This window comes from Linepithema humile, chromosome 4 (assembly GCF_040581485.1).
Source record: "Linepithema humile isolate Giens D197 chromosome 4, Lhum_UNIL_v1.0, whole genome shotgun sequence".
NCBI classification, from domain to species: Eukaryota; Metazoa; Arthropoda; class Insecta; order Hymenoptera; family Formicidae; genus Linepithema; species Linepithema humile.
This window is the reverse complement of record NC_090131.1, coordinates 3,540,637-3,552,853: the sequence shown is the minus strand read 5'-3', so window position 1 is coordinate 3,552,853 and position 12,217 is coordinate 3,540,637. Positions and strand designations below refer to the sequence as shown.

At 31.0% G+C, this 12,217-nt stretch overlaps 1 protein-coding gene across 2 annotated transcripts; it reads left to right on the top strand.

The window, feature by feature from the left end:
- Window positions 1-222: 222 nt before the first annotated feature.
- On the top strand, window positions 223-12,093 carry roq (roquin). Of its 2 annotated transcripts, none has more exons than XM_067354596.1 (16): window positions 223-383; window positions 1,137-1,299; window positions 1,414-1,639; window positions 1,786-2,019; window positions 2,484-2,659; window positions 3,037-3,370; window positions 3,650-3,941; window positions 4,197-4,330; window positions 4,484-4,800; window positions 4,995-5,129; window positions 5,249-5,481; window positions 5,611-5,741; window positions 5,947-6,115; window positions 6,266-6,335; window positions 6,650-6,874; window positions 7,063-12,093. In XM_067354596.1, exons 2-16 carry the CDS (start codon window positions 1,138-1,140, stop codon window positions 7,204-7,206), a joined length of 2,982 nt encoding a protein of 993 aa, XP_067210697.1. In that variant the 5' UTR covers window positions 223-383; window position 1,137; the 3' UTR covers window positions 7,207-12,093. The 2 variants fall into 2 exon arrangements, with proteins under 2 accessions (XP_067210697.1, XP_067210696.1); XM_067354595.1 differs by having other exon boundaries at window positions 224-383; window positions 4,191-4,330.
- The last annotated feature ends 124 nt before the right edge of the window (window positions 12,094-12,217 follow it).

Sequence of the window (12,217 nt, the reverse complement as noted above, 5' to 3'; positions counted from 1 at the left end):
TTTCAGTTGAAAAGAATTATGATACATTCACAGTGCGCCCGTGACCTAACACATGACATTCGATAGCCAATAAAAAAATTGATTTTTTAGAGATAACAATGGCGTTTGATAATGTCTCTAGAAAATGTATTTTTCTATTGGATATCGATATCTTGCACATTAGTCATCGAACGTGGAGTGAATCCTCCATTATCGAAGAAAACTAGATCATTCGATCGTTTCTCGCAGTTACGGAAATGCGTGTCGCCGATTTTGTCATCGTGTTTGTACGCATAATCTATGGTATGACAGAGATTCTGTACTGCGAATCGCGCAGAATTGCGCGAGAAGAGTAATGCGCAAAAAGTGTGATCGATGTGATGTTTTGCAAGGGCTATAACGAGGTAGGTGATATCTTATAGGCGGCGATTTTATATCATTAATTAATTGACGAATATTTTGGACCTGGAATCTTGCTGTCATGATATCGAGACATCATGACGGCAAGTTTTTATCCACAAATGACAACGTAACTTTTCTTCTCGCAAATTCTTAGAAATTTTTATCAGAAAACAATGATTGATAATTAATGATGATGTCACTGTGATCTTTCGATCAAAAGACTGTAGAAAAATATGATTATGAAATAATTTCTTTGGTTTGTTCTCTACTACACTTTTTTGCTAATCTTGCAATAAATCTTATAAGGATAAGAGTTGTATGATAAATTTTGATAAAGCTATGTTTGTTCAACAGCTTTTTATTTGTACAACAAGATTTCGAAAGTTATATTTATCGCTCTACATCATAAAAATGATAATCAAGTGACATTTCTGAGGTTAGAAAATGTGTCATATCGACAGAATGTAGCGATATAAGCATGCGCCGCAATTGGAATGCGAGATTACGCGCGACATTTGAAATTAATGCATCAAAATTGTAATCATTCATATCAATTAATATACTATTTTTTTGCGAATTTCAGTAATGATTTTTATATCAGTGTGTAAAAAAAATTTATTTCACATATTTTTGCATTTTAATCTTACAAAAATTTTGTTTTTTATGCTATACATTTATATGGTATTATAGATGGTAACATTGCAAACATTTATAATTAATATTTATAATTTGTTTTGTATTTTTTTCTAATGTAGAATGCCGATACAGGCACCACAGTGGACTGAATTTCTGTCGTGTCCAATCTGCTGCCATGACTTTGACGCAGCTATACGAGGCCCCATATCACTTGGTTGCGGTCATACCATATGTCGCGCTTGCCTCGCCAATTTGCATCGTAAACAATGTCCTTTTGATCAGGTATGGTAACAACATAAATATACACATTTTATAAATTTTAATGTGTAAATTTTATATGGTCAAAACATGGAGAAAGGTATATTAAAAGTTATTTATTTTCTTATTTTTGCATAGAGCGTTATCAATACTGATGTTGAGAGATTGCCGGTGAACGAGGCACTGTTGCAATTGCTGGGGAATACTATTCCTGCTGTTGCTTCATCTACATCTGTGTCAAATCAGCAGCAAAATTATCAGAAGCTCTTGCCGGCCGATCAACATGTCAACTATCTGAGAGCCAAAAATTGCATCGAGGAACTCGCTCTTTATCTTAAACCATGTCAAACTACCAGTACCACAGGTATGTACAATATCGATCTTAAATAAATATTTAATGTACTAGCGATTAAAAGATAATGGACATTATAGATTATTGTATTTCCTTATGAATTATGTTAAAATTGTATTTGTTATTAAATAAAAATTTGTTGTTTGCTTGATACACAGGCATCGGGAACAGTGGTGGAGGATTGGTATCTCGACCGATGCAACGCAAACTAGTAACGCTACTTGGTTGTCAGCTAGTGGAACCAGAGGGGAGGGCGCGTGCACTACGTGCCGCTCGCAGTCTTGGCGAGCGCACCGTCACCGAACTCATATTGCAGCACCAGAATCCACAGCAGCTCAGCGCCAATCTCTGGGCAGCTGTGCGCGCTCGTGGCTGCCAATTTCTCGGACCAGGTACATCTTATTTGCAGGATGAGTCATTAATTAAATTGGGTGATTTAAACAAGACATGTTCTTTTCGCAGTTAATGATAGAGAGAATATTGGAGAGAAATGTTAAAGGTCTCAATAATGTCTAATTTTCTTGTTTTCTTTCCACCCTTAAAAAAGGCATGAAAGATCGATACTCGAATGTATCGAAAGTATTGTTGTCACTTTTCCGCGACGCTGATTGGTTATCGAGATTATTCTGATAGTTTGATAATTTGAGAGCAAAGGTCATTTTGACGGTTACTTAAAATAAAAAAAAATTTATTAAAATATTTAGATTTCATAATTATTAAATCATCATAATAAGTGCGCGCGCGTAGCGCGCTCTTGTATTGTTCTAGTCTTTTTAAATAGACTGATTTTGTTAGTTTTGTTTCTTCGAATATCTTAAAATCTACAATTGTTATCCTTTTTTTATTATCTTTTTAGCAATGCAAGAGGAAGTCCTCAAGCTCGTATTATTGGCATTGGAGGATGGTTCAGCGTTATCACGGAAGGTGTTAGTAATGTTTGTAGTGCAACGACTGGAACCACACTTTCCACAAGCAAGCAAAACCAGCATCGGCCATGTGGTGCAACTTCTCTATCGGGCGAGCTGTTTCAAGGTAATATACAGTAAGTGACAAAAGTATCTGCACGTTTTAAAACCAAATTTGTTGAATTAATTAATATATATTTTTATAATTATATTTAAATTCTGTTACACTTGCTAAACTTGTGTACTCGCAACAGCTGACAAGCTGAAGATTTCTAACGTAATATTTTTTACCCTTTTTTCTACTATATTACATTTACTTGATCACGTCACAGTAATGAAGAACGAGTGAAAAACTAAGATATTATGGATTTATTTATTCTGTGCATATATATATTATTAGAATAAGAGTAAGGATTGTAGGAGAATATTATTATCAAGAGAATTTGCTCAGTTCTGATAATGTAATAGTGTTCAATTATCATTCTAATTTTTTTGTGTTATAAGGTTTCGAAGCGCGAGGGTGACTCGTCGTTGATGCAACTGAAAGAGGAGTTTCGCACTTACGAGGCTTTGAGACGCGAACATGATGCGCAAATTGTACAGATTGCTACAGAAGCTGGTCTGCGTATTGCGCCCGACCAATGGTCGGCGCTGCTTTACGGCGATACTGCCCATAAATCTCATATGCAGAGCATCATCGACAAATTGCAAACACCGCAGTCATTTGCTCAAAGTGTTCAGGAATTGGTAATAGCGTTACAACGCACCCCTGACCCTGGACAACTGAGCGGTCTCAGGCCACAATTAGAATTATTAGCTGCCATTGATCCCAGTCCTGGTAAGTGTGTTGTTCTATAAATTTACATATATTTTATGTATAATTTTTATAAAATAAAGTTTTAAAATAAAAAGTTTTGCACCGCAATAAAAAGCTTTTATAAACAGAGAACAATTAGTATGATTTATTAATTTGCTGATATTTGCTGTTCAGCTTATTCCAACAATAGTATTGATTAGTGTTATTAAATCTCATTAAGTTTTTAGAATATGTAAATACTTGTATTTACTTGTATATGTATAAATTTATTTTATACATATAAAATTTTTGTTATTTTAGAAACTGAACCACCGAGCCTGGCTGAGTGTCGGGCGGCTCTGGAGGCTGTAAGGATAGTAGTGGCTGCGCTAGTAGACTTTGTGCGGCAACATGGAGGTGGCGGTATCAGTGGCAGCAATCGAAAATCAGCAGCGCAGGACAATGGAGGTGGTGGCGGACCTGGTGGAAGCTCTGGCTCTGGTCTGGCAACCGGCAAGTATAAAGTCAGCATGTGCAGGGATCTAACCCTGCGCGGTACCTGCCCAAGATCCAACAGCTGTACCTTTGCCCACAGCGATACTGAGCTTGATAAGTAAGTGTCCACTTTACATATCTATATGTTTATAATTAAGGATGATTAGGGAACAGAAATAATCAGAGATGTTTGTGATGTGAAAAAAGAAAAGATATCGAAATAATTGATTAAAAAAAAATTGCAATTATTTTGTTATTAATTATCTTTAAATGCAAATATATAATATGTCGAATAACTCTTTATCTTTTTCTCAATTTAGGCAAATGCAATGTGTTTGATCTGATTAATATTTTGTTTTTTGTGTAGATATAGATTGAAGAATCGCAAGTTGAGCATCAAAGCGAATTCAGATCAGGCGGAATTGAAAGGTGAAAAGAATAGCAAGGCCTTCAACAAGCAGAATGCTGATTTAACGACTTATTCGGCGAAAATACACGACAGAGAAAGTAAATATATATTAATATTTATAGTTTTTTATACAGAGAATAAACAAATGAACAAACGGTAAATGCAGATTTTTGCTGTTAAAATTCGAAAAATGTATAGTTTGTGACAAACACAAGTAAAACATTTATTCATTACTTTGTCATTTTTTTCAGCTTCTCCAGCGGCGATACAGCATCCGACGACAATTTCAACCAATTTAGAAAACAATTTGATTGATTCATTGACTTCGACGTACATGTTGCCGCCTGCATCTTTGCAAAACTTGTCGCACCTCGGACTATGTCCTGTAAAAGGAGGAACCGTCGTAGATAGCAGCGGATCTCCCGCTGTGCATTGCTCCGGACATTACGTAATGCCGGGATCCATTGCTACTGTCAATTATGGACCTTCACCAACAACCGCTACAAATCTTGGAGTATGGGATACACCGCAAATCATACCGGCAAATCATGTAACCAATGATAAAAAGGTAAGAAAAGAGCCGCATTTTTGTTTTTATAATAAATTATTTTAACAGATTTAGAATAGTAAAATATAAGTTTTCTTCTTTACATCATAGATCAAATTTTTTGCTTAAATAGAAGATTATTCAGATATTTTAAAAGTACTCATGCGTCTAAATAAATAAAATAATAATATTAATAAAATATAATTTTATAAAAGCGAACAGTGGCAGCAAAGACCATGTTGGCGATGCTGTTGCAACGCAAGATGGAAATTCTGAATCAGCTGGAAACGATGGTGGGTAAGCAGCAGCAGCAGCAACAGCAGCAACTAGCATCGTCGCAAATGAAGACGGTAAGGAATGTATCATCACTCATTTTTCTTTATAAATATTTATACAGTACTTTTATTCAAATTTATTTATGATATATTTAATGATTATTTAGTTATTACATTTCGTATTTTTTTTTTAGAATTACGATCTTCAGCAAGGAAGCGACTTGTCGTTAATGTCAAACAATTACTCGATATGGACCACTGCAAACAGCTTTCGTTGTCCTTCTGGAGCGGATCCATCGCCACCGACTTCGCATCTGCTCGATGATGACATGCCTTTTGTGCCCTCCTTAGACGTGTCCCACGCACCTCCTTTATTGCCGGCCAGCAAACACGGGCCAATCTCGAGGTTATCCAAAACTCTGATAAGGTGATGATAATACGAATAATATAATTTTATCAATTAATTTTGAATCTTGTATAAATTTTTTTGTGACTTTTCTAAAATAATAATAATAATAATTGTATTTGTAATCTAACAATGGTTTATAATTGACAGATCTCCTTGCAACGGAACTCTGCAGCATCTCGCAAACTTTTACAACGAAGGAATTGGTTCTAACTCTGCTACTCCAGAACTTCACTTTAGAACTCCAAATTCTTTAACATCCTGGTATTACGGCAATCAATGTGAGTTAATTAATTTTTTCGATAAAGCTACATTCAATTATTACATATGAAAAAAAATGTAAAAAATGTTAAGGCTTCTTAGAAATTTAAGAATATCAATAATTAACATTCATTTCCAATACTTTTTGGAATTTTAAAGACTACAAATCTTGACATCATGCATTTATTCCAAATTTACTAAGAATGTAATTATTAATTGTCACAGCGTATGCTACGATCGGCGTCAATGATGGTATACAAACAATGGCATCGACAAACTCTGGTAGCAGCAACGATAGCAGTGGCTTTGCTGGCGACAATTACGTTCTTGGGTGCAATATCGTCGCGCCAGAATCGCCATCGCAATTTTCGAGATCTGATTGTATGCCAAAGAAGTGAGTAATATAAAGAATTCATAATAATTGACAACGGTTACAATATACGACAATGATTATACATTAATCATAGAAATAGAGTAAATTTATACAATACATCATATTTGTAATATATTTTACTTATTATTTCTTTATTTATATCCTTTTTAGTTTAAGTCTCGAATCACAGAAGGTGAAACAGCAACTCAGACATTTGGAGAAGAAGATTAATGATTTAAAGGTAATTTGTCACGGTTTACATTCCAAGAAATACAAAATATTATTTAATCCACACTTTGTGTGTGTATTATAGCCATATAGATAATAAAATTAGATTCTTTATTTAATTTCAAGTAGAAATTACTTGAATTTTAATTTCATTACATGAAAGATAATTAAAAAATAATAATGTTTTTGCTCCACAATTTCAGTAAAAGTGAAATAAACTCCAAGTTAAAGAAATTGTGTTTAAAAATAGTAAAAGTAGAACAGATTCTCTCGTATATATTATTTTACACAAAAACGACCTATTAATAAATGAATGTTTATATTTAGCTGGCAACGCAAGGAGCCACCACTATCTACACGGCTAGCGAGCGATTGGCGCAAGAATTACGTATGATCGAAGCGGGTATCAGAGAAAGGGAGAGAGATGTGCGAAATTGGAGCAGTCCGTACAGCGATGGCACTGGTACTAACGCTTTTCCTTGGATCCAGCAGACCTCCAACAACTGGCTGTCTAATCAAGAATACAGTCAGGATTACAAAACCGAGGAAGAGGTAAGTGATTATTAATTTTTATTGAGGATCAAATTTCCAACCGTTTCGATTTTAAATAATTAAGTTATTTTTCTGATTTACGTGAGCCGTAACAAGAGTGACTCTTGTGTTTAGTAATTTAATTAAATATTTAAAACGTTAAATATTGCTAGATTAATTAATATGTATAGATTAATTAATATGTATAGGAGGATACGTACGAGGCGGGAATAGCAAACGATATGCGCGAATTGGAGCTGCGCTGGGAATATGAATTGCGCGAGCAGGAAAAGCATTGGTCCAGTGGAGGCGAGGAGGATACTACTGTCACCACTACCGCCTCTACAAAATAATAGAGTGCTAGTTTTCTTTTCGCTCTCCTTTTTCCTATCGATCTCTTCTTTCCCTCCTGCCTCACGCGTCTGTCCTATATTCCCGGCAACATGTATTTTTATACGGAGAAAATTTTATATCAAAACTTACTATGTACGGTGGTAGCCGCGGATCATGAAGGAATTATAAAAATTTAGTCCGCGGTTACTGCGCGTACAATAGTAATTTTTGATATAAAATTTTCTCCGTGTACATGTTAAAATCGATTCCCAATTGTATCTTTCGTAACTAGTATCGGAAGGAGGTGAGTATAAAATTTCTTCAATCCGTGAAGGAATAATATATAAAATACACGCAGGCGTGCACGAACCTAAACCTCTTCTCGAATATTTTTTACGGAAATTAATTAAAACATCGTATGATGGAACTTAATAATTAAACATCAACATGGAAATTATGTGATTTCCAGTAATTTTGGGCAATTTTACAAATAACATCCATCAATACGTTACATACAGCACTTCTCGATTGTTGAAGTTGTATTGAGGCAACATTGGACAGCGTGCTCTCGGAAAGGAACACCAAACTTTTTTTATTTGTACCATTCACGTAAATCGGACGAATAACTTATCAATTATGATCAATTATTTCTGAAGTAACAATCTTCTAGATAATTCTTTCAATTGGCCTATTTCTTCCCGCATCGGGGAAGAGGTATGATAGTAAAATTTATAAAGGGAAGGTATTTATGGACTTTGTTAAAATTTAGCAATAGTACATGGTCAGTGTTTTATAAACAATGACTCAGCGATGTGTGTACATGTATACATGTACACATATATGTGGTCGCGCGAAGAAATATATTAATTAATATATTTAATTATATACAAATTGAGTATATACTCTTCACCGCAATGAGAGATATACGAGATATATACGTACATATAATGAATACTACATTCGGAAAGAATGCTAATCGCGCTTGACCTGATCGATAAGGTTGCATTATCTCATAGGATAATGATAATAATAATAACACAACAACACGTTATTATATTATATGCTTATACATATATTGTAGATATATATATTACTAAAGCGCTAAAAAAGAAACTGCGTTCTTTTTGGTGGACGCTCTACTTATAGAATTTCTATTCCGAAGACGGAAAGAGAAACGAAATCATTATCTCGGCCTCAATGACGGTTCCCTCTGTTTTGTTTAATATCTTTGTAAGAATGAGATAGAATTTTTGAAAATTAGTTAATAAGGTGCAACTATTTTGCAATCAATTCATAATAAGCAGTCAAGGGATCAAATTTTTCTCTCATAAACATAATGTGATTTATTTTGATATCTATTATTAATATTAAATAATCTTTTAATTAATTATTATTTAATTATCAAAATTTGTATACAATTTCTTTGCTTTAAGAAGGGAAATATGATTTGAGGAACCGTCTCAAGGGTCTAGTTATTCGTTCTAGTAAATCGCTGCAATAGTAATCTGAGTCGTTCTTTTTTTTATTTTACGAAATGTTAAAAAGCGAAAACAATAATTCCAGTTTTAGTGGAAGCAATTTTTTTTCTATAGGAGTTTTATTCGACTCCATTCGTTATAAATTGTAGGAAGACCTAGATATATTGAAACAGCTACGAAAGCTGTCTTTATTTTTCTGTCTTTCTTTTTCTTTCTTTTCTTTTTTTCTTCTTCCATTGAAAAACTATCGACTTCATGCCTTGTTTTTAACATATAGTACGTATCTGCATATACGATTATGAAACGATAAACTAATATGTTATTTTCAATACCGTATATAGTCGCAGATAGTAAGATAAAGTTTTTCAGGATGAAAAAAGAACCACAGATTTTAAGAGTATAAGAAATATATAAATACTTTAATACATATGACAAAATTTGATACAGATTCAAATTTTATTCATTTTAATTTTATTATTTTTAAAAACCAAACAATTAAAAATAAACAGTTTATTTACAAAGATTTATTTATAGAATTTTTTGGCGCAAATTAGATATGAAGTTACACAAAATTGAAAAAAAAGAAGACAGACAATACATTATTTTTTCAAATTTAATATCTTTTCTTTGGAAAGCATTTTATCAATTTTGTGGCAATTATAGGATTATTGTAGAGATTATTTAAAGAAATTTCTATAATAAAGATGAAAGATTATTATTGATTTTGACAAAGATTAACATGATCAAGATATTAGTTTCGTATAATATAATTATGTGGAATTAATTATGGTTAAATATGGCTAAAATTATGGTTAAATATTAATTTTGGCAGTTTTCTAAAACACGACTTAGATAACAACTTGGTGCAATTTTCATTTGTTTTTGTTCATTATTATATGCAATAATAATAACGATAATATGTTTAGTATGAGTTTTATTATAGATTTTATATAGTTTCGCTGATTTTGCGCACTATATAATAACCATATAATGGTATTGCGAAAAAAATTATCAAAGAGATTTTTTCTCTTCATAAGGAATGAAATTATTCTCTTAAATAGGATCTTTTAAATTGTTTTTCTTTAAAGAAAAAATTTATTCTTAAAATATAATACATATATATTTATCTCTGTTAAAGAAAATAGTTTCGAAAAAATAGTTTCTTGTTAATATTTGTTCTCTATACAATTTCTAGGTTTTAAGAAATTTATTAATTGTGAAAAAAATTTCTTCTTTTAATAAAAAGTAAAATTATTTTCTTGAATAATAATAGAACTTTTGCAATGATTTTTTTAATATGGAAATAATTTTAATAAAATAAATATGAAAAAATATTTGTATCTTTTAAAGAAAATAAGTTTGAAACGTTACAATTTCACATTTAAGACAATAAGTTTTATTTTTTATCAAGAAGAAATTTTTATTGAAAATTCTTATTGATATTTCTTGTTGATAGAAAAAAATTTCTTGTTGAAGAAAAATTTTTCCAGCATAAAATAGTTTATAATTAAAAGAATCCTATTTAGGATAATAACTTTTTTAATTTCCTATTAGAAAAAAATGTCTGGTGCGAAAATCTATATTGTGAAAGATTGCACATTCAGATATTACATTTCCATAAAAAAAAAAGGTTATTTCCTTTTGGAGGAATCTTAATAAACAATATTATACAAGTTGAGGTATTTAATATGACAATAGTAAACATGTCAAAAAGAATTGTATAAATAATTGTTTTAGATTGCATTCTTTTTAACATAATTGCAATAGTCATATTAAAATTATCCTACTTTGTATGTACAAGTCAATTTCCTTAAGTTACTTTAACGCGTTTAAAGCCTAGGAAATTGAACATTTTCGAAATTCTCGAATCCTCCATATATATATAGCTAAAGAGAAAAAAGAAAAAAAAAACAAAAAAGAGAGACCAGGAAGTAACGAGCGCAACGCGCGATGCTGTGTTTGTGCAAAATGTGCTTCGGATTTATTATAATATTGCATGTTAAACATGTCGCCAGCTACTACTGTGTGTACAGTTGAAATACATACGTGTCGATGATGGTACGATGATTTTATTTGATATATTAACTTGTTCTTTGTTTGAACATTATATAATATAATATGATATAATATAATTATATCACATATCGGGATATATGATGATGATGTAGTCACATTTGACGCACTTGCCACTTATCAGTACAACAGAGATACGCTTATGCATCGGTAAATCCGTTGTTCTGTCTCTTTGTATCAATACAATATATTATAACTTTTATTATAATGATCATATAATTTAATAATAATGACGCACGTTATGTATATTAACTGTGAGCTACAATACTGTAACAAAAACTCTTATGGCAGAAATTTACAAATATTATAAATTAATCAGTGTTATATCATAATTTTATATTAATTAAAAAATTTTTTATTTGCAGAAAAATTAGCAGAAAATTTCAAATTTTATTTTTATCGAATTGATGCAAAGATTTTGATTATAATAAAATTAAATTCAAGCTTATAAGTTGAAATGTTGATAAAATTTAAATAAAAATTTAAAATTCTGATAAGAATAGAATCTTTTATTTCATATTTATCATTATATAATTTTTACTTATAGATGCATAAATTTCTGTCACAAATTTTGCAATAAACTTTAATCACAAATACAATTCTAAATTTACGATTGAAATAAATTCACGATTAGTAATATATCTATTTAAAACATTAGTAACTAAATAAAAATTCTAAAGATACATACAATTCCTCTGAACTGTATGGATTTTCTATTCTCTAAACATACACCTTAAATTTTCATTCTTATCTCAATAATACGTGCGCAGAATTAAAATGTTGCGCGTACAATGAGTTTAGAATGAGAAATAGGACAGAGGAAAAGAGATGTACATCGTATGAAATTTTATAGTATACTTTGCTATAGAAATGCTATAGAAATTTAATATATTTTACTATAGATATACTATATTTTACTATAGAAATAAAATAAAATAAAAATAATGAAAAATGTAATGTAATGCGAAATATACTATAAAAAAGTTTTCTATAAAAATTTAAAAAAAGGATTCTATTCTTATTGTGAATTTATTTTAATCGTATGTGCATAAATTAGTTATGTCAAAAACGTTTGTGATTAAAAAGGGCAAAAATTAATTCTTTTTCGTGCTAATTACGATGCAATAATGATAAAACTCTGATAAAATGGTTGTTTTGTAGTAAACATTTTATTTTTAAGTATAATAATATAATATAATATAATCTTTTTATACTTTACTATAAAATAATTTGCTACGCAACCATCCAAAATCCATGTATACACTCATGACACACATGCACTTCATATATTTTCCAACGACTGTGTACTGTAAGTGTGAAAGTGTAGCATATAAATATATTTATTTACTCAATATAGATCCTTGTGTAATTCATTTTTATAGGTCGTTCTTTATTTGCTTATTTTATCGCCAATATCTTCCTCTGATAATTTTTTATTCTTCTAAATACAAAATAATATTTGTAACGAGATATTTATTTA

Bases quoted from the DNA above. Each gene is read 5' to 3' on its own strand.
- roq (XM_067354595.1), top strand. From the start codon at position 1,138: ATGCCGATACAGGCACCACAGTGGACTGAATTTCTGTCGTGTCCAATC. The intron at 2,660-3,036 runs GTAATATACAGT...TTGTGTTATAAG, and splicing joins ATCGGGCGAGCTGTTTCAAG to GTTTCGAAGCGCGAGGGTGA. The intron at 3,371-3,649 runs GTAAGTGTGTTG...TTGTTATTTTAG, and splicing joins TGCCATTGATCCCAGTCCTG to AAACTGAACCACCGAGCCTG.